At 37.1% G+C, this 27,141-nt stretch overlaps 1 protein-coding gene across 1 annotated transcript in view; it reads right to left on the bottom strand.

The window, feature by feature from the left end:
• The window catches only part of ME1 (malic enzyme 1), a 165,938-nt gene that overhangs the window by 95,828 nt on the left and 42,969 nt on the right, over positions 1–27,141 (bottom strand). Inside the window, exons 3-5 of the mRNA XM_065834243.2 lie at positions 22,658–22,807; positions 1,666–1,741; positions 318–479 (exon numbers count right to left, since the gene is read on the bottom strand). Coding sequence (XP_065690315.1) covers positions 318–479; positions 1,666–1,741; positions 22,658–22,807 — 388 coding nt within the window. The remainder of the gene's footprint in view (positions 1–317; positions 480–1,665; positions 1,742–22,657; positions 22,808–27,141) is intronic.

Below are 27,141 nucleotides of genomic sequence, written 5' to 3'. Positions count from 1 at the left end.
ATTATATTTTAACTCTATCATCCCCCTCTTCTTGAGATCTAATTTTCCATACCCCTTTTTAAGGCCTACAGTGTGTGCAGCATGTTTTTACAGAAAACAGCATCCTTAGTTACTCAAGCCTTACAAAACACTCTACACTGTGCATTAGGATGAGTATACTTACACTGCGTATCAGGATAAGACTTTTACCATAGGATTTTTTTGCAAATAACTAAAGCCAGTATCACAAGAAAGAAAAACAACTTTTTACAATTCAATTTTATATAGTTCCCCTCAAACAGCTCATCATACCTACCACACCTCAGAAAAGGATTTACCTCATTATCTGTTCCCACATCCAACATCACTGGTAGACATTGGTGAGGTTTTACTCCTCCGCATGCCGTATAAAGTGCCAGTTTACCAACTGGAATGCCCATTCCATAACAGCCAAGGTCTCCAAGACCAAGAATGCGTTCTCCGTCTGTCACCACAATAGCCTGAAGGAAGAAATAAAAGCTCTGTAAAAATCACTTATTTCCTTGTACGTACTAAATATTCCATTATCTTCTTATCATCGTTTTTTAAATTTTCATGTAAAAATTGTAACAGGTACAAACAAGTCCGTAGTACAACAAAGGGCCAGAATTGGTTTATTGTATTTCACTGTGGTTTGCTTGCTTCACTGTAAATGGGACTTCACATAAAACATTTAAGAATACACAAGAGAAGTATTTAGTATTATATTACAAGGGAACTGGCATTGTTCCCTCTTACATTTTTCTGTCAACAGTATGAAAACAGAATATGAAGGGAAAGGAAGTCATCCACAAAAAAAAAGAAGAACCACGGCCTCCTGGGTTTTGTCATGGCTGCTTTCAGCAGAACCAGGGCCAGCCTCTCCTGCCGGCCTCTGACAGGGCTGTCTACAGCCACCTGGTTCTTACCCTTCAAAGACGTATTTCTTCTTCCCTTGAGCAAATAACACACTCCATCATACTTATACATTTGAGGAAGTATGAGTTTTCATTGCTAGAAATATAATATCTCGATAAACCTAACAAAACTGTCTGCGTTAAAAAGGAAGATTTTTTTCATAGGAAAGGGCAGAAGCGCTCAGCACGGCAAGCAGCTGACAACACAATAATTTCCTTATCCTACTCTGTGACAAGCCACTTCAATTGTATATTTAATATTTTTTTGTGAGAGAGTTCATCAGGTATCATATGTGGAGAACTATTAACCCAAACACCAGAACAGGTTGCCAAGAGATCTTGTGGAGTCTCCACCCTCAGGGATGCTCAAAACCCACAGGCTGAACGTGGCACTGAGTGATCTGCCCTGGCTGACCCTGCTGGAGCAGGAGGATGGACTAGACAATATTCTGAGGTGCCTTCCTACCTCAACCACTCTGTGATTCCCTGAAACGCAGAAAAAGCATTCAGGGGTTTTTTGATACATAACATTGAACGTAATTAACCTATTAATCAGTAAAGGATACCTGTAGCTAAACAAGTTAGAGTTTAAAAGCCTCAGCCTTTGCTGTAATGTCACTGTTTCTATTTTTAAAATGAGCTACAAAATCACTGAAATCTAATTGATAAAAAGTTTATAAAAATATCTTAAGCATGTCACTTTGGGTGCAAACTAGTGTCAGCTTTGTCACGCAACTAAAACTGAACTTACCTTTATAACACTTTCTGGCCAGGATTGAAGCATTGTAGCAATGTGTCCCCGGTCATGGATAGTAATAAAAAGACCTCTGCAAATAAAAAAATACTTTTCATATAAACAGGTGATTAAATACTTCAGGATAAAACAATTTAATAATAAATTAACTCTATGCAAACATGTTTCCAACATACATACATCCATTTCAATCATAAGCACTCAATTTTGTATGAATGAGTAAATTAAATGTCTGCATTTAGTAGGTGTCATGGAACATGTAATGCAGTAAAGCTTCACTAAGCAGTGAGAACCTGTAAGAGTAATTTCTGAAAATTGCTACATTTGATTTGATCTATTCAGATGTGTTTGTAAAATGTCCCAGACCACAAAATGTGTTAATCTTATGACAGTTATCACCTGAAATGAGCCATATATTATCATTACATAAAATAATTCAAGAGCATTCCTGTATGTGTTTAGAAATCAGTCTATTTAATTAGATTGCCTCTTTGACACCTACAAAGGTGAGAAATTATCTTCTTTATATGAAAATCTCTTTGATTTGAAAGTGTGTAGCACATCCTACAGTGCTAAGCAAACAAAATTTTAACTTTGAACAGTATTTGTAAATGGGCCTTTAATTCCATCAATACAGAAGAGTATAAAAAAAATACAGAAGAGTAATTCTCATTTCATTTTTTATTTAATATAGAAGGAAAATCAGTATAGTATTTTATACTACTCTTCTTCATTTTATTCTTCATTTATTTTATGAGACATGCAGCTTTACATTCAGATCCACTCAGACTGAATTTAATTACATTTCTTATCTACTTTTCTGAGGTGAGCAAAAAAAAATTATCCTGTTAAAGTCAATCTCTCAAAAACCACGAAGAAGTACATGAAAAAGATGTCTTCTTTTAATTAAACTTAGCACTAATAAGTATAAGGAGTTGTCTTCTGGAATTATTTGAAAGCATTTCATCCACCTATTATAAAATTCATAATGTAAAAATTAGAGCAGAGTACTGAAAAATAATTTAAATCTAAGTCTACCACAATATCTCCATATTCACAGAAGTGGGTACATGACCATATGGGTCTACATGAAGCTAGCAACTCAGGGAAACACTTGTCAAATATGACTGCACGTACTCCAAGTCAAGCAAAAAATTTCCTGCAGTGCATATTAGTCAAGATACCCAAATTAGTCCAAAAATTATATTTAATTGCCTATGTTTACGTATTTCACATGTATTAGATTATATTATTATTTTATATTATTATTTATATTATTATTTTAACTGTTTAAATTTCATCTTATGCATTTTTCCCTAAAACTGGGAATTCTCTGATCCTGACGTTGCAAATTAATTCCCCCTCTGCTTCCATTCCCCAAGTTCTGAACAAACGCACCAGGCTGGGTGAGCATGTCTATCCGTTGTTTAATAAGTAACACCTGTCAGCACACAAATTCCTCCACATCAGTGAAAGTGACAGTCCTTGGGCGTGGGAGGTGTTAATATTTACAGTACTTTTCAGAAGGTGTGGTATTTACAGAACACAATCATTTCTCTTTGTGAGCCAGCTACCTGGAAATAGATGCCCCTAACAGTGCAAAGCCATAAAACAGCAAAGCAAAATAAATGCAGGTGCTTCCTTCCTGATGTATTGTACAGCATGTCGTTTTATAAAACACCATGTAAACTGCTAAATCATAAAATACATCTTATCAAAATTGCTAGCCTCAGAGACAGTCAGCCATGAGAGATGAGCATGCAAAAGGAAAATGAAGAGTGCAGGAGGAAAGCTATCTGGAAGCATCGCCCCTCTCTTTCTCCCTATCCTTCAATTTACACCGACCTAATAGATTCGTGTTAAATGAAGCGAGATTTTGTATTGACTTTCTAAAGAGCTGCAGTCCAGCCCAATGTGGTTAAATGACCTCTTCCTCGCAAGCGAGGGAGAGGGGTCTCCATGGAATAAATTCCCCGGCAGAGGAAAATAAAGGCAGGGTGGCTGCTCCAGAAGGAATTTTGTTAGAACATTTGTAAGGACCTTTGAATAAGTATTGAGAGCATATTTCAGAAATCTGTCCAAGCAGGATCACATTCAAATGACAATGGAAAATAAGGGCTGAAGTGTAAACAGAGTCATGTCGAAAGCATTTCACTCCCCTCCTTCTCCCCTTCCCTCTGTTCTTTCTGTAGATTAGTAAAATGTTTCTGGATGCATTGTCCTGACTGAGAAGATATTCCTGGATTTAAGGGCACAGAACAAGATACAAGAATCTTCTTTCATCTGAGTCTTCCTCATCTTTCATTTCTTTACTTAAAGCACTTTTCTCCTTTATAGTGTCCTCTGCAGGAGGCTACATCAAGTTGCAAGAGGAATCCCAGATTGCAGTGGCGTCAGCCACAAGAACATTCTACTGACATTACTGGCACTGAACTCGCTGGCAATTCTACCTGCGGGTAACCATCAAAAGGTAACGCTATGTATTTTTATCTTCTCCATGAGGTCATGCTATGTCCAGGAAAAGAAACAACTGCATCAGGTTATTACAAGTCGCATAGGGTGACACAGGCTAACAAGTTCGCCAACTCTTTGGCTACCTAGCAGATGTTATAGTTATTTTTTGGCTGTCATAGCACAGTTGTGAGAAGATTCGAAAAAGGAGCACAGCATCAATTTCAATCCACAAAATACTATAGGCTGTAAACTATAAAATTTAAATTGGATTAATTTATGTAGTTATTTCAGTCCAAAAATAAGTCAGAACTATCCATTGGAGTGTAATGTTAATAATAAGTACTGTCATGTGAGTGACGCACACCCCGCTCTGCCAGCTGCAGAGCAAGAGACAGCCCGTGTGATGTGCATCTGTCTGACAGCGCTTTGGGATGCAGCTGCTACAGCAGATGCACGAGTAACACATTTCAACGCATGAAGAAAGAAGCAAGATACAGAAAAAATGCTTAGAGATAACGTTTTGTTAAAAAAAGGAAAGAAAAAAAGAGGAGGATTATGGTGCTTGTTTCTTGGCATGCACATATTCACGTATTTAACAAGAAAAGCAGCTCCAGGGGAAGCGGGCTGCAGTTCTGTACACGCTTTCAGAGCAGCCCAGGCTGGCAAGCGCACTGTAAAAGCAAGTGTAGGTTTCATGACACAATACGGTCCTTTCTATTTGAACTGACATCTCGGTTACAATTATTATCTTTTCTTGCAAAGCAAGAAATTGAGACCTGCTGAGGCTTAAAAGGCCGATCAGCAAAACTGTGACTTAAAACTGACTTGAGGCTTGCAGCAGCAGATTGCTCTTCAAATTAATGTGTTCCTTTTGAACCTGGCACACGCAGGTCTACATGGAACTTGTCTGAAGGCACATGGAGATGGGCTCATCTTCAGTCACTTTGGCCCCAGTTAGATCTCAGTTCTGTACTGGTTTATACCAGTCTAGCCAAAGGGTTCACCTCTGCTCATACTCACTTCAGATTGCCAGACAATACATGAAACTACAGCGGAGGAATAATTATGCAAAGACGTAACTATTTTCTTGTCACACCACCAGTAAGACCACAGCCCTGCAGAGGGGGGAACCACACCAGGACATTGGGAACCACTCAACAAAGGGGGGATCTGTTTTGGGTCACTGAGCCCACTGCACTGCAGCAGATTTCACCAGCTGTGTGGAGGCCATTCCACATCACATAATTTGGCACTGTATTATTAGGAGTCTGATCTATGAGAACAAAGCAAACAGAATTAAATGGAGTATTTGTTTATTATGCTTCAAGGAAACAATGTCCCACCAGCAATGTATTTATCTATTTTCCGTCAAAGTACAGTTTAGAAAAATGTGTCATAGTAACCGAATAATCCTCTCTTTCCTCTTGTTATAATAACAGGAGGCACTCTAATGTTAGTTTCTGAAAATGCCAAACATTTTTAATAAAAAAAAAGTTCAAACTTTTCTCACAACCCTAAATGTTCAAAATTGTTATTTGAATTATGAACTGTACATAGAATTATAATAGAGTTGACTTAACTTCCCCAGGCAGCCTAAATCAACAAGCTTAAAAATAATAATAATAAAAAATCTCAGGGACCAGCCTCAGTTTATTCCCGAGCCTGGACTTTCCTAAACTGCTGAACTTTGAAAGAAAGAGGTAAACTACTTCCCTAGTCCCTATTGAAATTCCCTCCTATTTTTGTTAAAATTATAAAAAGCAGCACAATACAAACATTGTACTCGAAACTAAGAGTACCTATATCCCCCAAAAGAAGTCTGCTTTTTATTTCACCATGAAGTAATAACGTTTCTCATTGTAACTTCTCAATATGGTCTCCTGTCATCATATGAAATGTACTCAAATTTTTAATTACATCTTACCTTACCAGGTTCCTTTTGATAGTAAAATTTGTTCCAAGACCTCTGAGGCCTAATAAATACAGCCGATGGGCTGATTTAAGAAATGCAGCTGTTCACAGATTTATTTATTTATTTTACCTTTCCCTCTGTACAGGGTGAATTTCATTACTTTGCAATACACAGGTATTTCTTTCAGTAAATAAAATTGCAGCTGCTACTGACCTTCATTCTGAATTCACCAGTATTAAAGAAACTTGGGGTCTATATATTTTCTAGACATCACACATGCAAACTGTGTTTAAACAGAAAAGTTTCTAAGAAGCAAAATAAAATCATCAAAAATAGGCCAGGAGCATTAAGAGGAGAGTAAGTGCTGTTAATGACTCTAAAAGCCTGGAGCTGTGCATGAGTAAAATACAGTTCATAAAATGGATAAGTACTAGGAGCATATGCAAAACAATGGGGAGTAAGTTATTAACCCAGAAAAGACATAAAAGTTTATAAACATTACGTGTTATTTCATGCTTGGAATATGGTTCCCTAAATGATTGATTACAGTTATTTTTAGAAGAAAGTGATTTCAAGTATTCTGGAAGACAGATGCTAACTTCTGCCAACTCTAGTTAGCTGTACTTAAAAGAACAATGGAAGTCTTATTGTAAATTTTTATAATAACTCAAAAGCCCATGTGGCATTGGAGTGTAAGGAAATAATTAAAATAGAGAAAAATACATTGTTCATAATCGCTGTAAACAGGAAACGCTAATGGCAAGGGGTCTGAACAGTCAATCTTCAGCTAAGAAGCAAACCAGTATTTACTCTTATTTCAAGACTCCCTTCTGAAAACGCTGTTTCATGGCACTACTTATCCAATGTCAGCAGCCTGTGTAGCACTCTTTCACATGCCCAAGTCCAACAAAGCTGCTTATCAATCCCTGTTACTAAATACAGTGATTTAACAGTTACTACAGTTAAAATACATAGCAGAGACACATAAGTTCAGGGCATTTACGGAAGGGTACAGTCTGCACCATGAATTAGCCTTAAGAGCAGAAAAGTGATGAAACTAACATGGAAAGAGAGCAGCAGCAAGCCTGGCATTTGAAAATACAACCTTGGGAGAATGAGGTTTCAGAAAAGAAAGGATAGGGTTTGGAGGAGTAAAAGGCATATAACCACAGTGACACAAAGATGCTGTAGGATTTTTAAGTATGGATAACATTATTTACAAATAAATGATGATTATGTTAATAAAAATAATATTTTTTTTCAAGACAACTGGGATAAGTAGTTGGTTAAGATGATAACTTCTTCAGCAAGCTGCAGTGCTTCAGATGCTGCACATCCAAGGATAAAAGTAAATACATTGCTCACACTGTGCTCAGGCCTGCCTAAGAGCTTTGACTAGAGCCCGTGGCTCTGCCTTGTCTCTTTGATGAGGGACACTATGTGCCTCAAAGAGCCCCATCCAGGCAGCACTATAGTCAGAAGACCAGGCCCAAACAACCCCATGGGCTACAGGAACCTCCAAATGGATTCCTCTTGCCTACATCTCGTGTTTTCTTCCAGCAATCTTGCTTGGCAAAATGTCACCACTCGGTTGGCCTGGGTGCATTTTCAAATACAGCCAGGGCTGCCCAGAGACCAAATGTCAGGTCTCAGCACATCCCCTCTCCATCCCAGTGGGATTAGGGTAGTGGGGAGCCAGGGGCTGCTGCTCAATAACCTGCAACACAGCGAGTGATCACACTCCTGGTCCACCTCCAGGAAGGGAACAGATCACACAGACATTGCCCCATCCGCCCTCCTGCATCTGAAACAGCCTTCAGAGCTTACATGCAGCACCTATTTTGTATATTGTGATAGTAAAAAAAGGGACAAGTTGCCTATAGCAGTACAGACTGAAGACAAATTAAAAAGGAAAACAGAAAAACCCTGCACATGGGCTGCTGTCCTATTACTTTTCTCCAACAAGTCTGGACTCTCCCAGCCCTCTGGGAGCCTGATTCTTGCTACCAAACCGCGTAATCCCTACATTGCTACTTTGAGTGTATGAAGACTTTTGCAAAACATATCTTTTTTTGCTTCAAACATCCTGTTTTCACTTTGTTAGAATGCCAATCAGGTAAATGCAGGCTCCAAAAATGGGGAAAGTCAGACCTTTGTACAACGAAAAGCAACCCAGTTAAATAATTCCTTAACTGCTCTCATTCAACACACACACATAAAAATACACTGTTAAAATAATCTGAATAAAACATTACAAGCCTTACACACCAAAACTTTAAAACCAATTTTACATAGTGCGTAAAGCAATTACAGCTTGTCACTTTGCTAATAATCCACGATAAAGCAATTATAGCTTGTCACTTTGCTAATAATCAGAAAGTCTCTCACATATAAGTCAAACTATTTCAGATGAAAAACAAGAACACTTCATTGTAAAAGCAACATTTCATGGACTTTATCACTGAAGATTTTTTGCACCAATTACATAAAATACTCCTTATTGTATATCTAGATAACTGTTTTTTCATCAGTGCCTCACCACCTTTACTTAAAAAAGCAAGCAGCACAGTGTTTTGTGATCTAAATATTCAGACTGTAATGATGCATCCTTTTCATACAGCAGAGTAGATCAAATCATATCTTTCTCTTTGCTTCTTAAAACATGAATTCATTGATTTAACTATATTCCTAAAGTATCATTCATCTGGACAATTAGCTTTTATGTATTGTTGCTTAACCACATAACAGCAATTCGATGGGATGAGTTTGTTTCAAAAGGAAACGGCAGACTTCGGGAAATACTGTGTTTTAAGACCCAGAGCTGTTTTGCTCCAGAAGCTACTTAAATTATTCTGACAGTTGCTCAATAAATAACTTAATTACTTACACTCTAATAGACACAAATAGAACTATTTGAAGATTGTGAATGAGAGAATAGTTTACCAGAGCCAGATGCATTCATTTATAAGACAAAAAATAACCCACTGTTCTGCTTCAATAGCTATCACGCTTGTATTTTTTTATGCTAATATTAACTGCATAAAGAACCATCTACAAACAACACCAACCATGTATCTACTGGGAATCTTGCAATGCTAATGATGTTTTTCTAAAAACACTTTTAAATGTTACTTAAACTGTGAAGTACTCAAACAAGTGAGATCACTGTCCTTCTATTTACTTCAACAACTTGTGCTGCCCCAGCTCATTGGAACATGGAAAATTTCCAGTACTTAGACAATAGCATCCTTTAAGCCAGTTTTCACTGACCTTTAAGTCACCACCATTTCACCATTTGCTCTCAATAACCATTAACAAGGACAAAAGTGAAGACTCATTCTGCTTACAGCAGAACTTCCACTTTAAAGAAGAAGTCACTTCTGAAAAGAGGCGCTATCTTCCATTTGTAGAACTGACCTTACCTGCTGAAAAGGAACCAAGGGAACAGTTCGATCGGTGTCACAGAGACAGAGCAGTTCCTAACGCAAGGAGCTGCTGTGCTGCGAGGTGAGAAGGCAGGAGGCTGACAGGTCAAACCTGTTATCCAGGATTGCCAGCGAGCATCCCAGCACAGAGCAGGGCTGTTTCACACCCAGGCTTGAGCATTTGATGGCATCTCTGAGACCCGCATGCCAAGGGTACAGAGACCACAGCATCATGGACGTCGGCCAGGATCACTGGAGATCACCCAGTCCAAGCCCCCCAAAATTACTTGCTTTGTTTGGATTATATGCATTCTTATAGATTTTGTCCATCTGATCTATGCTTCCAGCAATCTCTTGTGCACCTACAGCTGTTTCCTAAAAAAGTACTGGTTTTCCTGCATGTGGTTTAATCACTTAATATTCATTAGCAGAAAAAGGTCCGTATACAAAGCAGAACTGACTTGCAATGCCACCACATAACTCAGAGAGCAGTGGGCAGGATGACAGATGCCTCATTAACCTTTCTCCACCCAACAGCAAATTACACTACATTAATATTATTCTACAATAGATTTGATGAAGTTATTATGACCTACTGTTTTTACATTTGTTTTATTACAATTCACACTGCTGACATTTTTTATTGAACAACACACATAAGAAAACAGTTTTATAAAGCCATAAAACTTTGCTAAAAAGGATGAAAATGCCATGCAAGAAATAAAAGGGTTCATTTCTATGCCAAAACTTTTGTCTCTTGCCTTCTCCTGAAGCCTCACATCAGTAGAGGCATACAGCTGTCTCAAAAGCAGTGCATAAAAATCTCCCCAACTGAAAGCATCCAGCCATACATATAAAGAAACACAAGATATATTAAAAACCACAAACATTGTTATGTTTTTGAAGGCTGAAAACCTTCATGTCTTCTCTTCACTTTAAATTTTCCGTCTTAATACCTGACTATTTCCCTTATTTATTTAGAAAGCTTCTAGTCAGAGACAAAAAATGATGATGTTCCAATATCCAAGCTACTGCAAAGTTAGAGTGATTTCACTGGAGTTTTTCCCTTCCTCTTTTGGACTTCCCCAACTACAGTCACAGGAATAACAGACATTTGGGTATTCGGGTTTTGGTTTTTGTTTTTTAAAGCTACTATATGTTGTACCGGAAATGAAACAATGAGACAACGTTGGACTGCTGAGTAATGACAGCATTTTGAACAGAGAAGCTGCTGAATGTGTAAGCAGGGGATTTAGGTGGTGCGGAAGGACGTGCAACAAATGTACAGAAAACGAGAGCTGGAGAAACTCCAGCATAAGCACACCCCTAAATGAAAACATCCTCTGGACGTGAGCTGGGATATATACAGAATGAGCTAATAAAGCATTTTAATGTTTCTAAGTCACTTTTGTGTCATCTGAAATACTACTGGTACCTTGTTTTTCAGTATCAGGAGATAGGAATGGGAATTACTAGGGGTTTTGAAAAAAACTCACTGTATAGATGCAGAAAGGATTTCTCTATCTCTAAGAAGATCTCAATGCATAAAAGAAAAAAAAAAAAAAACACAAACAAAAAACCTCACCTAAAAACCTAAATGCTTATCAATCCCCTATAACAGTTCACTACATACAACATATGGTGCCTGTGCATACATCCCTACTGCTGGTGATACTTATTTGTAAACACATGCAGTAATACCATTTCTTTTTTATCCCACTGATGAGTAAGCCCTTTCCCCTCCACGGCATAGCCCTAGGAAGGGAGAAAAAGGAACACACCTTTTTCTTACTACATCTCAGGCAACAAATTGCAAGTTTAAGTAGCACATGAAAGAGCAAGAGGATAGCCTCTTGCCTCACATCTGTAAGAACAGCTAATAGCTATGGAAAAGTAGCTTCTTCCTTTAAGTGCTTCTCCATGTGTAAATCTCTAAGCAAGCCCTGCAGTGCTTGCCCTGGGGAGTGTTACCTCTTCAAAGAGGGTTTCAGAGAAGCCACTTTAAAAAAAAATGAGGGACTGCCATCCAGAATGCAAACAACTCTGTAACTCCTCAGAAACAGCAAGTTCAACATAAATGTTAGATAGCCATTAGCACTGGTCCCTACTATAAACATACTCAGCGAAGAAGTCACAGCTGCTGCTTCAGTTAAGAACCATCAGATGACTCCAGTGACACAATGAACAACACTTATTGACAGAAAACAATTTCATTTTAACACCTTCATAGCATCCACGCAATTGTTGTCCCCTTTCCCTGAAAAAAGGTAGTCCCTTGGATGTCTCAGCACACTGCAAGATAATACATGTCTTCTAAAAAGACCTTTTCTTGTCAGTCTAAAAGGCTGAGCATGCCTGATACTGAAGGTGTACACAACAGCCTCAATAAATAAGTTGTAGCTTCTCCTCCTTTCCTAACCTCTTTGCACCAAAAACCAGACCATTTCTTCTCCATAGGCAAAGACATTTCTAACTTTAAAGTTTCTGGCTGTATTTGGCTGTGCTAAAAGATTTACCTCACCTTCTGCAGTAAATCAGCTGCATTGCTCTAGAGAGCTGTCCTTTCCCTGAAAGGCGCTGCAAGCAATGAGAGTTTGAGATGGTGGTGTGAAGCTGACAAGGATATATCAAATATCACTAACAGCCAAAAAAAAGTCTCCAAGACAAGGGATTGAGACCCTAAAACCGAAATTATCACTTACTTTATGCTGGATCCACTAGTATTAGTGCTGCGTCTCACTCTACCCCGAGCACTTCATTATCCACAAAGGGATTCAGACTGACAATTCATGTTCCTGTTCCAAAGGCTGATCAGACACCTGAAAAAAATCTTGGACCACCTTGCTTGTTCATGTGGCACAAGCTGTCACTTGCCTGTGTTGTCCAAAATGACTGCTAGGATGATGCAGAATCCTAGTCCACCAATATGCAAACTATGTTCACCCACAGACCACAACTTCAGCGTTGTCCAAAGTCCCCCAGTCCAGAAGGGAGGCAGCTACATCTATTATTCTGCACAAGAGGTAAAGGTGAAGCACATTCACTTGCAGACATTGTGTGAGATCTTACACCAAAGATATTTGTTAATGCAAGTTGGAAGAGCTAACTACAAACAGTGGACAGAACAGAAACTGGACAGTTCAAAATCACAATTGGAAGCATCCCAGCAAAAACAGGAATACAAAATTACAAAGTGTATGTTGCCATCTTGCACAACAGATCCTTAGTACGTCCAAGGATGGGATCCCGCCCAGACTGTGAGACTCAGGTAATGAAAGTGGTCCTCGGGAAGACAAATGCTGGCTGCTGGGGAATTGCTATCGTTTATATTAACTGCGAACACTGAACGAGGTTAAGACCTCTGGCTGGTCAGGTCTGAGGAACAGAATTGAGAACTTCTGTGTGAGTTTGACTAAGGGACAAGCTGTTTTTCTGAACAACTGTTTAATAGAAGACACTGGTATGCCCTGCAGTCTTAAATGGCCATAAAGAAAGGATAACTCTTCAAAAGAGTCTTAGATGACTTCAAGAGACAAGACTATTAACATTTTTTATAAAATACTTTATCTGGACTTGGATATAAGCACCTTGCAGTTCAGGAATCAGTCTTTCTTGTGGACTACACAAACCAACGGCACTAGAACTGAATGTGTATTTTTGAAAAGGACATCGAGACTCCTTAAATCTAAAAGTCTGTTTCTAGCATACCTTTTTCTATAACTAAAAGGATAACTATAAACAATTACAACCAGAAAAACATTTATAACTTAAAAAAATGGTCTAATGACCTATTATTACTTAACATCCAAGTACTTTTGTATTTCCTCCTGAAACATTCTACAAAGGGTCCTTCAGAAGGGACAGAAAAAAGAGGTTTGGAAGGTGGGAATTCTAAGAATGACAAATCATATAGCCTTGGGAAACAACATAAAAAAAAAACCAAAAAAAAAAAAAACAACCACAAACCACACATGAGATGTCAGATTGCTGTTTGTTAAGAGTTTGATTGTCTGTCCTTGACAACATATTGAGCTAAGGAAAGTTATGGCTCTTTTATTGAAGTAGGTGACTCTTCGAAAGTGTGTTTTGAGGTCAAATGACAATGAGGTCAATTGACAGTTAGAGGGCTGTATAAATATGGCAGGTGGACAGAAGCTGTTTCACAAGAGGAAAAATTTGGTAGAATACTGCTTGAATAGAGTAGGACAGAGCCAACCAGCAGACATCTCCCATACTGTATTACCTGATACTTTAGTGTTGCTCACAAGCCTTTGGCCAAGCTGAAGTGTGAAAACTAAATAAAATCTCTGCCCTTAAAGTACATTTCATTAAGGAATGTACTACTTCAGGAAATATTGAAACTTGTAACCAGAAGGCAGTATTGTAGACTGGCGTAGAGTCGAAATCTCTCTAAACATTCCAGAAAAAAAGAAGATGTTGCAGAGTAATGTGTTTATATATTTGTACAACTCCTAATTATTAATATGAAACTAGAACTTGTCAAAAGAATATCACTATTTTAAAAATATGTTCATATATTCACAGTTTATTTGTTGAAAAGGATATAGGCCACCTTTTTATGTCTTCTTGGCACTAGAGAGGAAAGATTAGTCAGAGCAAAGACATTTAACTTGAGATCATGTACTTTCTGTCCAGTCTTCTGCACGTAGATCCACAAAATGACTGTTTTAACAAACCAAATGAGAAGGGTCTAATAAGTACTGCATTAATAACTGTCACACAGACTCCTTCCCATGTGGTGAAAAGCATCAGTAAGAAACAAATTTGCTTCCTACTCCTAGCAGGATGCATAGTGAAGAAGACCATCATCATCATATGCCAAAAACCATAGATGTTTCAGTTCCCATTGGCCCAAACTGCAGATGTCCTCAAAAGGGTAAATTTGAGTCCTTCAAATTTCTAGAAAAGGGAGAATTTGCTGTTCTAATCTCACATAAAGCTAGTGGAAAAGTATGAAAAATGAAAGTATAAACCAAATGACGAAAGGGATCACCTGAAAACATCCAGGATGGTGTGAAGGAAGTGGACAAGGAAACATAGACAGGTATGGCCAGTGTGATAATTTTGGCACTCTTTCACAGAAACCACCAAGGATGCCTTGTAGAAGGGCCCTGAGGTTTGTCAGCTGTCTTGCTCAGAATGTGCTAAGAGAGAAAAAAAATGACCAAACATCGACTGCTGCCAAACATTTTGAGAGAGTCATGTTTTGAGTAGGGATGGCCTCATTTCCTCCTGCTCACAGCCCAGATGTTCTCCCTCCAGAAAAAACAGAGCAATGCACCATCGAGAGGTACAAATATAGATCTGAAAACCAGAAATTCCGTGCTTGTGATGTGCTTTAGGACAAAGCTGCTTTTATGACCATGATGAAAGGGCCCAAGATTACCTGCATAAGAAATGTACGCAGCTCATGAGAGTAAGAAGAGGCTAACAACACATAAAGCTCCAACTCAGACAGGACTAAATGAAAGCATAGCTCAAAGCATGACTTCTGCAAATATTCTGTAAATATCTTCCACTATTGCTGTAGGTAATAACTACATGGAAACAGCAAGTACACACAAAAAATAGCATGATTTGGAGGACATAATATTTCATAATGCTAGGTCAGGACTATATATTCTCAGTTTAGCACTGGCTAATTATTTATTAATTTATTCTAAGGTGCAAGCTTAATAAAAAGAGAAAAAAAAATAACATTATAACTAAATGGTGAAACTTACTGCCAAAATATTACCAAAAGCCACAAATTATTAACACAGTTCAAGAGACCAGATGATTATGTGCATATAACCTAAGGAATACTTTAATGTTTTCAAAATCAAGATGCAACTCTTTTTTAATCATCTATTCTTAGAATGAGAAATTGCTTAAGATTTACAGAGCACTCTAAGACCAAAATGATGCCAAATTACATTTTCTGTGCAAGAGCCTCACACCTTCCCCTATAGTGTTACTGGCTGCAGACTAAGATGATCACACCTTGGGCACAGTCCAGCACAGTGTGTTTCTAGAAGACAGCCTAGAGGAAGAGAGTAACTCTGCACTCTCACTGTGTGCCAATTCCCCTTTTCCAACTGTTCAGAGAAGGGCAAATGTTATGCTAGGAGAATCTATTATCCTTATTTTTGAGCCGAGGAAGCAACAGTGTGCTAAGCTAAGCTTTAGTTTGATGGAGGTAGCAGAGCAGAACTGAATCATGCCAAAGTATAGAATTACTGGGTGTCATGAGATGTCCTGGTGCTTTAATTCAATGGAAATACTACACAAAAAAAAAACCCACAAGACGCAAAGTTGTCTGGAAAGTGTCAACCATTGTCACCTTAACAAGAGACAAAAGTGAAAATGAAAAACTAACATATATTTCAGAAGTGACTGGAGAGGGGCTGCAAGTGCCATCACTTTTGAAGTCAGTAAGAGAAAGATTGTCTAAAATTAGAGGAAATGTTACAGCCACGCTAATTCTCTGTCGTAATGTCACAGAGTAACTTGCACCTGGGCCATATTGATGATACACACAACCCACACCAGTGCCTGTTGGAAATGGAACTCCAGTACTCTATTTTCAAAGAAGAATTTTCCTGTATTGTATGTCGTTATTGCACCACATTTCGATTTCAGACTGCCTTAAAAATCCAGCCCTTACAAGAGATTCATTAAAAAACCCAAACACTTTATTTTTTTTTCAATTCCAGATGAAAATTCTGCATAGTTTTCAGAGAAAAGATACTAGGAAAAGTAAATCTGAAATTACTGCTTTGTTATATCTTTTAATATCATTTTATGCTACATAATAATCAGTTTTAACTAAATGAAAATACTAAGATAATAATCCAGAGTAACAACCTGATTAATAAAGTCTCTAAACATACATATATCTGTTTTGCCTGTGAAAAAACATCTAGATGCACTGAAAATATCTAAGGGGGTAATTATACTGGTGAAGAAGCCAGGTCAAATTAATCCAGACCTTCTGGTCTCAATCAAGAAAATACCACATATCTGTGGGCGAGACAGACAGTCATGAAGAAGCACCAGGAACTGAACTTTCTTGGCTCATGTGCTTCAGGAGTACTTGAGAAGTTTTTGGTCTCCTGTAAACCAAATGTGGCTTCTGAAGAGACTTGGATGTCAAAGGCATTCAATGGAATTAAAGAAAAATCCAGACTCCAATGAAAGCCTCATTGAAAACAACAAAAAAAGTTACGAAATGTACCGCAGGATCAACCTTGTGCTGGCAAACAGACTGCAACTTCTGCAGCCAAGGTCTCACATTTTTAAGTTCTGCCCCAGGAAAGAAATATTTCCCTAATCTCTAATTCATTTTCTTTATAAAAAAGTGTCAGCTTGGCAGCTGACAGTCTCAATATGTAAACATTACTATGTCAACAAAAAAAGAACTCACACTTGCAGCACTTGTGTTCAACACAGTGCATCTGAACCATTGTAAATGTAAATACAAATAATAACTGTAAATACATATGTTCCCTTTGAGGAATGTAAGGAAAGGAACCAATCTCAAATCTGTGTGTGCTGAGTCGGTCATGCACTTCAATGAGGAGGCAACCTGCTATAATGTTAGTACATGCAGCCTGAGTATTTGACATAACAAATTACCTTCTGAAAAGTTAATAAGAATTAAATAAAATAAATAATAATAAAAACTGTTAATAACATTCCTGGTGCTCTCTGGAAACATTAAAAGGGCTAAAACACACACATTTTAAACACTTATTAAAAGTCAATTCAAAATGTAATCTTGCTTAGACTTTGGGCAGATAAGAGAGCTCTAGATATGCTATGTCTAGTCACTTGTGAAAAAGGAAAATAAGAAAGACAGACTGAAAGAATCATTACAGAAGAAAACTTCTGTGAGAACACTTTGCTGAACAAGATCTGTTTCTATATATTTAAAAAAAAAAAAAAAAGAAAGAAAAATAACTTCAAAGCTAAGGCTGGTTCAATTTGCCTTTTAAGAGACTGCATCTGTATCTTCAATATGCAGCATCGGTTTCAATATAGCTGCTTTAAAAGTGGTTCCTAGCCAGCTTGACAGTGTGTGACTGCATCAAAAAGTTATTTCAGAGGAACTTTGCCATGCCTGTGTTGCTGCAATACTTACCAGGGTTTGCTTTGTACATATTCTGTTTGAAATGGCTTTTCCTTCTAGGAATGGAAATACATAAACAGTCACCTAACATTTTAACAACATCCAAAATCTTGAGCATAGCAATACTTGGCAACTTTTCCTCTCCTCTCTGAATGCCGAGTTTACACAAGAACCTTAAACTCCTGGGTGTCTTCTACAAGATATAAAAAGTTGATTTTGGATTCTTAAATTTCCATTTAACTTTCCCATATTTATTCTTTTTGGATGAATAAAGCAACTGAAAGAACAGTTACATTTCAGAAATCCATTTATAGAAGTAGATTGTTTCTTGGTAAGCCTGCAAAAGCTGTCATATGTGTGTACACGCTTTGTGCAACTTAAGAATTTTTTATTTTAGGAATTGGTTTTTAAATGATGAATAGAAATTCTGCACCAAAGAGTGACCTAGTAGAGATTCTGAAATAATGCTCTTAATGATAGCGTGATCACTGCAATAAAACCACAACCCCGTCACATTCTCAGCATAAGCCTTTAAAGCTTTTATCAGTACAGGTCCAAATTCCTTCTCTGACCTACCCCCTGGAGAAGCCTCTTTCTTCCCTCATCCTCCTCAGTGGTTGTGAGGAAGACCACAGAGACTGGTCTTCTAAATTATGTCTTGGTAACTATGTGGTGTAGGTAGGTGTATGTTACAGATCTCCTATCAGATCTGTACTGTTTATTTCTAGTATAATGCTCTCATTCATTAAACTGGTGGATTTTAAGCTGAATATGCAGAGCAAGTAATGCAATCTTGAGTTGAGTTTGAGCTATACAAACAAATGTCAATTATCCAGACAAGCTTCACACCAGTGAGTCAACTTACTTTGCAGCTGGTTCTCTTGAGAAATGTTGCTTAATAAGACAGTCAGCCTTGAATATTCATTCTATAATTGCCAAATACTGCTTTGGGATGAGAAACATCTTGCCTGAGCCACATTGTACTTCTAAGCACATCATGTGAGCCTACACAGTCTTCTAAGAAAAATGTAAGGGCATCATAGAAGATGATCTAATTTAATGATCCCATGAGACAACTATTTTTTTAAACTCTAGATTAATTTCTATTATTCCTTGCCCGAAGACACAACTTGTGAGCCAAGGGCTTCAAACTCACTTCACAACATAAAGAAATCTAACTGAATATTAAAAAAGAAAAAAAAAAAAAACAAACACCTTATGGATTTAAAGTGAATAATAAGACTTCCAGTGTAAGACATCCTTGTAACTTCCAGTGTGATAAATATGATTTGTAGTAATTGGGCAATTCTTCACTTATTTACCTACATAAACATGTCTGTTTCTAATAGAATCCTTGTTTAAGCAGGAAATATCAAACATTTTCTGAGTTGTGGGAAGAGACAGTAATAAAAATATTCTGAAATAAAATACATTCCGAAAGAAAAACATTCACTCACCAGTTAAGACAGCCTTTAGATATGAGACAGCATAAAACAGATGCACACAGTTCTTACTGATAAGACCTATTTTAAGGCTTGATAAGACCATACTTTTTACCAGAATTGTAATAACTGAAAAAAAAATCGACTAATAAAAAACATGGGAATGTATAGACTGGACTAAATTCTATATCATAAAATCACTTTCTCTGGAAGAGACCCTCAGGATCATAGAGTCCAACCATAACCTAACTCTAGTACTAAACCATGTTCCTAAACACCTCCAGGGATGGTGACTCCACCACTTCCCGGGGCAGCCTGTTCCAATGCCTGACAACCCTTTCCAGGAAGTATTTTACTCCTTTTCTCCTTCTGTATATTAAATTAAATGTTTATTTTTAATTCCCTGTGAATTCAGCTCATGAAGGGTGCCATTTATGAGGGATGCTGGTATATAATGCTTAATACTAAATGAGTCACACTCTAGATTATTATTCCAAACCAAATGAACTTGACTGATTTGCACAGTTAGTTTTGGAATAATTTAGAAAAGGTTTTTCTTACGAAAAAAAAAAACAGATGTCTGTAACAGAGTGCAGTGAAAGATCAAAAGTATAGGTATTTCTTCAGCAACAAAGAGTCTGTCAAAGGAGAAAGTCTTTATAGTCCTTTCCTGCAAATCCTTAAATGAACAACAGCATCAGCTGGGCGGTATGGGAAGGTGGGAGCAGGTAGTGAGACAATGTGAATGTAACAGGTGGGAATTTGATGGGGAACGCTAAACATCTGCCCTGTCAGATGACATTTCACTCTTCAGAAAAAAAAAAGTATTTAGGAGATCCTTATTAGGTAGAAGAAGATTGTACATGTTTTTCAGCCATCTTTACTTACATGAGTCATTAAAACACTCATTTGAAAGTAGTGAGGCAATTCAGCAGGACTAGAAATAAAACAGATTTTTATAAATATCCTAAGACGCCTCTCCAGCCAGTCAGTCACGTATATAAAGCACACACATAGTCGGGGAAGCAGCAGACAGATGAAAAGAGCTGAGGTTGACTTCAGTAGCTAAAGAATACAACAACCAAATAGCAAAAGACACATCAGCTAAAACATGATCTAATGGTGTTCATTAGCAGCTCAACTGGAGTGAAAAACTCAGTGTGAAATACCAAATTATGGAATGTCCTATAAAGCTATATATAATATTTTTTAAGTTAAATGATAAGGGAAAGAAATTTGTAGTATAATCTGTCTTGAATTTGCTCATTTTCAATAAGGAAACACTTCTTTGGAAGGAAAAAAAAAATGAGACTTCATTCCATTTTTAGTAAATCAAATCATACTTTTAAGAACATACAAATATCAGGATGCTCAATGAGCACTTGGATCATCACTGTCACTGTTCAGAATAGCTAAATGTATCATCAGAATGGAAGTTCACTATCCATGTGCCAGAATAACAAGCTTTTTAAAGTAGAGCAGAAGAAAATCCACAGAGAGCACAGACAGTTAGTACAATGTTATTTATATGCACTGGTAGTTTTATACTGCGGTCATTTGCTGAGTTGAGAAAGCTCAGTTCACTATTCCAAAGCCTGTACAATGTATATATTACTGCTATTATGCCCTGCTTTTGGAAGTTTTCTTTTTATATCATGTTTGAAACTAAAATGGAAATAAAATGTAAGGTTGTGGCAATATAGATTAATGATTCAATTAAATTTATAAAGTTTTACAGTCTACTCAATTCTCATTACAGGAGACCCTGAAGAGTGACTTAGTTGAATAGCAGAGAACTCAGAAGTCGTCATTGCCCAGTATATCTGTACTAACTGCACGTCTATAGTGTAATTTGTTTCAGTTAACTATAGAGATCTATAAATTTATTAGTGAGATAGGGACGTGAACTAGGATTTTAGTCTTAATATCTAGAGGAGAAAGATTTACAGCATCTTTCTAAGTCCTGTGCAGATAAAAATGTCACCAAATTAAAAAAAAAAGGTGAGGGGGGAAGTGCTAAAAAGTTGAAATGTTTCCTTTCCCTGTCCCTAACTCCCAAATAATTTTTTTCCCCCATGTTCTGAGTGTACTTATGATCAGACTGAAGAAAGCTCAGGAGTCTGAAAGTCTCTAAATGGGGCTAGTGGGGGTTGTCGGGGTTGTTCAGTCGCTGTTTGAAGCTGTGTCTCAACCAGCTGCAGACTGACACTCCGCTGAACTGTTGTCTAACTTAATGGGGTTTTGTTGTCCACAGATGCTCCACAGGTCTGGGGAGAGACTGAAAAGTACCTGCACGGGCAGAGGTGTGCCTTGTGCAATATCCTGTAAGGTGATGCATATCAAAACAAGGGGCAATGAGACCAGCTTAGGCAAATACTTAATTTCCAAACAGATTTAGCAATTCCTGGAAGGCAAATAAAATCACCATTGTGGTAAATATTGAGGAGAAAAAAGGAGATGACTTCTTTTGCTAGTGGAGGCACCTAAAAGCCACAGATAGATAAACAGGTTTAAGTAAGAATTCTTGAGGTCTTTTTGAACTTTTTGATGTGTATAGAAGTGGGAATTCTTGTTTTCTGCACTTGGCCAGATGGTCCTGAGTCACTGTCAGTCACAAGGCCAAAATGATTTTTACATTAACAACAAAACCTTGAAGCCATAAGTCTTCTCCCTCAAATACCTCCTGCTGAAAAATTTGTGAGCAGTCATTTTTTCCCTTTAATCTTGCAAGCTTCTTATTTTCAATCAATGTTTTGACTGTAAAAATTTAAAAAAAAAAAACCTCTTTCTGTTGACAGAGCTATGCACATACAGCTCATTTATCTTCCCTTTGCCAGAAAATTGTACAGAAGGCTCCAAAATGTTGTTCCAGTTTGCACTTGAAGGCACTGGTACACACAAGGTTTTAAAACAGCAGTGACCATAAATCTCAAACTCTTTGGGCTAATGTTCAAGGGGCAGAGTGAAACAGAAGCATCTGTCCTTCCATACTGCTTCCTCATCACTCTATAAATACAGATACCAAATACAGAATAAAAACACTCTAGTAACCTATGAAACAACAAGCTGGACGAGGCTCTGTGCAATCTGATCTAGTTGAAGATGTCCCTGCTCATTGCAGGGGGGCTGGACTAGATGATCTTTAAAGGTCTCTTCCAACCCAAACTATTCCATGATTCTATGACTATGGATTATTTTTAAGATGTCTGTAGGTACATATATAATGCATCCTTAGATTGTATAGATATTATTTGTATGTATGTATAAAATACCAAAAATATTTGTATAGGTAAAAGTCGATACTCTTCAAGTTGCTAAAACAAATCTAAGATGAAGAATCCATTCTTTTCCAGTCTTGTAATGTGCAGCAAGGATTACAAGAAAGTCAAATTCAGTTAATGAGATTGAAAATGTACCCATGCCATGTTTTAACACAGTTAAAACAACCATTTGCCCTCTTACTGCTATACAAATTATTGTTTAATGTAGAATGAAAGTGTACTGTAAATTATCTCAATTATTGCAGTCTGGGCTTACATTCAGCTGTGTTAGAAAACCCCTGCAGAAATCTGCCAAGAGGAAAATAAGATACAATTACTTTTATTTGAAGTGTAAACTTACGTACCTTGGCCTCCGAAATGCTAAACCATAATGTTGGCAAGCCAGTCCCACGGTGGGAGTATAAACAATAGGCATGAACCTTTCAATGTCAGAAGTCAGCACTTTATAGAAAAGCTTTTCATTTCGATCCTGAAGACTCATTAGTAGAATATATCTGTGGACAATTAAATATAATTAGATAGACATCAAGTGAATGTATAAAGAAAATTTAGAAATAAATTTGTTTAGACAATTAATGAAAGCTATGTTTGTTCTACAACAGCCTCTTTCTTGTCTAGAGTATTTAAATTCCTCCTGTTTTAATAGCACTAACATTTCAGACACAAAGGATAACAAACTGGGTAAGACAGAGACAAATTGAAACCATCACAAGGTTGACGTACTTGGGAAGCCAATCCCTCTCATGTATAAAACACCATGCTGCAGTTGAATATTTGGTCTGTCAGAACCTAATCTGTACTTATCAGTTCCATTTGAAATGAGACTACCATTAAATAGAACTTATACTCTCTTGCCTAAATATTCAAACTAAAGAGGTTAGCTTTTTCTATTCTTGCCTGAACAGAAATTTCTCCTAATTCCAGACTAATACTTCAAATAAATACTTCACTTGAACACTGAAGGAAAAAGCTTTCAAAAACCAAGCACAGGCATATCCTGAAGTCTGTATTTTTAAAGAAATCTAAAATGCTTTATCTCCTAATGGAAATCAATTTTCGATTGCATTTGAAGAAGTTTTATGTTTATTTAAAAAGAAAACCAACAGGAAAAAAAAAAAGATAAATGAGAGTGAAAAAGTTCATGCTTATAGCCTGGCCTACTTTTGACTACTATTACACTGTTACAGAATAAATACGCCAATATGCTCCAAGATCTCAACCACAAAGCCAAATTTCAATGATGAGTATGACAGATTATATAAGTCTAGGAGTTACTTCAAGGTATTCTAGTTCACACAGGTATGACTCTGATCAGTTTGGGAACACTTCATATTTAGGAGTTTTATTATTGTAAATCTCACCTCTTTGTTCACTAGTTTTAGTAATGTTAAATATTACTTTATAAAGTTGCTTTGTATACCAATAGGTTTATATAAAAACTTTAACCTAATCTAATGTATACAATTTTTGTAGGGTTTTATTTACAATGGATTACTAAATACTTACATTCAAAACTTAAACACATCCATAATTTTATTACAAAAGTGTTGAAGAATTGCATACAGCACATTCATTCCAAAAGCCTGGAGATTTGTGTTCTGAAATACTATTCACATGAACTTTACTTCAGCGTACTCATGTATCACATGCACAAATAAAATCTAATTCATACTTCAGGAAGACACAAATATAGTCAGGTAACCACCTAACAAAGAACAGTTTAGTAGATCTGCATTTGTTTTGTTCAAGCTTCACTTTGTATATCCCTGTATATCAGAAGAGCGTTTCTTTCCCGATTCGCTATGTAAACCTTTAACAAGCCCTAGAAGCAAGACCAGTGCAGCCAGTTTGGCAGCTGGTGACTGTAATGAGGTGACAGAAATGAGGCAAACCAGCATCCCTCCCCTTGTGAGACTACATGTTCTTCAGACCCTAAAAAGATAAAGATCAAGAAACCAAAAAGCTGAAGATGAACTCCAAATACCAACACCACAAGGCATCCTTACATCGTACACATTAGTTTTGAATGTTCTCGAAGGTTAAATTATATCCTGCATGTGTAGCTCTCAGGTACAAATATACAAACATACTAATTTTCTTTCATATTATTACATTTTCCTACTAACTTTTAATTTTCCCAGTGTTTCATTATGATACAGCATATCTTTCAATGAATTCTTGCAGCATTTTCTTTACTAAAAGCTTTCTCCTGAGGATGATTATCCCAACATTTATTTTGACCACACAAGCTCATTCACATATAGTTTTGAATACATTAGAAGGAGGATCTTTAAAGTGATGTTAGAGAGTACCATGCGTCCTCTGGCCTGCACTATACTGGAAACAGCAAGCATTCATGCAACCACATCACCATGTTCAGAAGCAGTTGCCAGTATAATTTTTTCTTTTCACAACTTCCATTTAAAATGAGATGTGGCCACTTAAGACTTTAAAATACCTTTTCATTACCCTTTCTTATTCCTCAGATCAAGCCTGGATTTTAAACAGGGTAAAGAAATATTTTACAAACAAAACTAAAAGTTTAGCGAATGGCTTCCTCAAGGGTTTCAAATGAAAAAAAAACTGCAAAGACTCTCCATTTTGTTTTTACTGTGCTAGATGCATTAAATTGGGGGGTTACTTTCTTATTCGCATGTATCATGCCACTTTCGTATTCAGGATATGCTGAAGAAATCGCAAAGATAGTAACTGCACACTACGTAACATATTTTCAAATATTACATACTGGGCCATATATAAATCAGCATAAGCAGCATTATTGTAAAGTGAAAAATGTTTCTAGAGAAGTGCAATTTTGATGAGAACACTAATTTTCAGTGACAGGTATAAAATATCTCTCTCAGCGTAGTAACTCATTCAAAGTTTGCTTAGGAGTTCCAACTTTCTCAAAAATTCTTTCTTAAGCAGAAAACCAAAAAACTTTCATCCTCAATGTGGTGTTGGTTATAATGCATTAGACAACAAGTATGCATCCTTTAGCAATACCCAAGTAATTTATAGAGCTAAAAGCATGAAGCAGTTTTCAGCATTGTGTTTTAAAAAAAGATACATTTAAAATGCAGTATTTCATGGAATCTTTTACTGAAGCCCACATTTAATTGAAAACATAGTGAAAACAAGCAATAAAACACTGAGAACAATCATTTGTGCTATAAAAAGGGAGAAAAATATTAGCTGTCCTCAGACAAGGACTCTTGAATGAAGATTCCAGGGAAGAGTTTCAGAGAAGGAAAATCAAGGACTAGAAAGTAAGCCAGAGGGGACAGCCAAGCATTCAAATTTCAGTATGTCACTCTTCCCCTTGCCTTTACTTCACCTAAGAACTTTCCATGCCAGTCTGCCATTACAAAAAGAATTACATATAGTAGCCACAAAAGGATATGAAACAAAGATCATCCAAAATCCAGAAGAAAACTGGTGTAACTACCAGAAAATTACTGATGATTTCTTAGGATAACTAGCCCTACTATCACTGGCATGAATAAAGGAAAGTGAGAGGAAACACTATTATTTTTAACCTGTGTTAGTTAGTTACCTCCATTCCTTTGCATCATCAGTGCCTATATAGAAATTCTATATAGAAATGCTATAAAACAGTGAACTTCAGCAAAATAACACAGCATTCTCAGGAAAAGTGATGGGATAGCACCTCTCCTAATGTTCACTCATCCACTAAAATATTTTACCAGTGTGACTCTTTGGAGAAAGAAAGGCCCAGGCAGAAGATGTGTCTGTGTCAAGGGCAAGGATTTCAGTGTCAATGTAGAGCAAGAAGAAAGACAATTAGGAACATACGGGGGGGGGGGGGGATCAAATTACTTGCAGAACCCATTGCAGCTTTTCCAAATTAAGTTAGAGGAACAGAATTATTTCCTGTTATTGGCCTCCCTTTTGCCAGGCATACCAGGCAATATATTTGCTGCTGTTTCACATTCATTTTGTGTGTGAACTCTTGTGTGTATTTCAGAGCACAGCAATTCCAGGCTGCAAGTCAGGAGCTCCTGTGGGAGCAAAGGCTATGCCAGTTGCATACTGGAAAAAATGTTTTATTTCTAGAATTTGTACATTTACATTCAGTAGAAGGCAACAGCTGCGTGCTCTTACACAAGGTTGTCCTTGAGCACTTGCCTGTACAGGGACCACTGAGATTTTTTTCTTCCCCAGTTCCAATTAAAATAGTCAATGTCTTCTGGCATTCTCCATCAGCAAAGGTATTCAACAAGTATCTGCAGCAGAATCACAGTCACTCTTCACTTTAAAATGTTTCAATACGAGTACAGGAGACCAAAATTCACATATTGCCTTGAAGTTTTATTCAAAAAATACTTCTGAGCTCACACACATGTAATGCACATGTTCTAAGAGCAGCATCTCTATTGACATACTCCAATAAAATTTTCAGACACTTTTATATATAAACACAGCTGCAAATCACATTTTGTATGTGCAAGTTTTCGCACTCACAATCCAGACAAGCATTTTATTGCTGCAAAGGAGCCAAGATGTCACCACGGATAGTCTTCAAATGAGGACTAGTGGCTCTGCATGCAAATGTTACCGAGTCTTTCAACCAGTGGTCTTAAACGTAAATCTACACATGTAACACACAAATGAGTTTATTTTGCTAAAAACTGGAGAAAACGCCAAACAATATAATGCCCCACTAATATAAGAGCAAAATACTGTTAATCAAGCATGATGTGAACAGCCAATTTAGACCTGTTGGGTGTCCACAAAGAATAAAAATATGATTTCTTAAAGAATTTAATTTGGAGGGGGACTTGTGGATTTACATAGTTTTTAGTGC

Source organism: Patagioenas fasciata, chromosome 3 (genome assembly GCF_037038585.1).
Source record: "Patagioenas fasciata isolate bPatFas1 chromosome 3, bPatFas1.hap1, whole genome shotgun sequence".
Lineage (NCBI taxonomy): Eukaryota > Metazoa > Chordata > Aves > Columbiformes > Columbidae > Patagioenas > Patagioenas fasciata.
The sequence above is the reverse complement of the archived record's forward strand: the minus strand, read 5'-3'. Positions and strand labels throughout refer to the sequence as shown.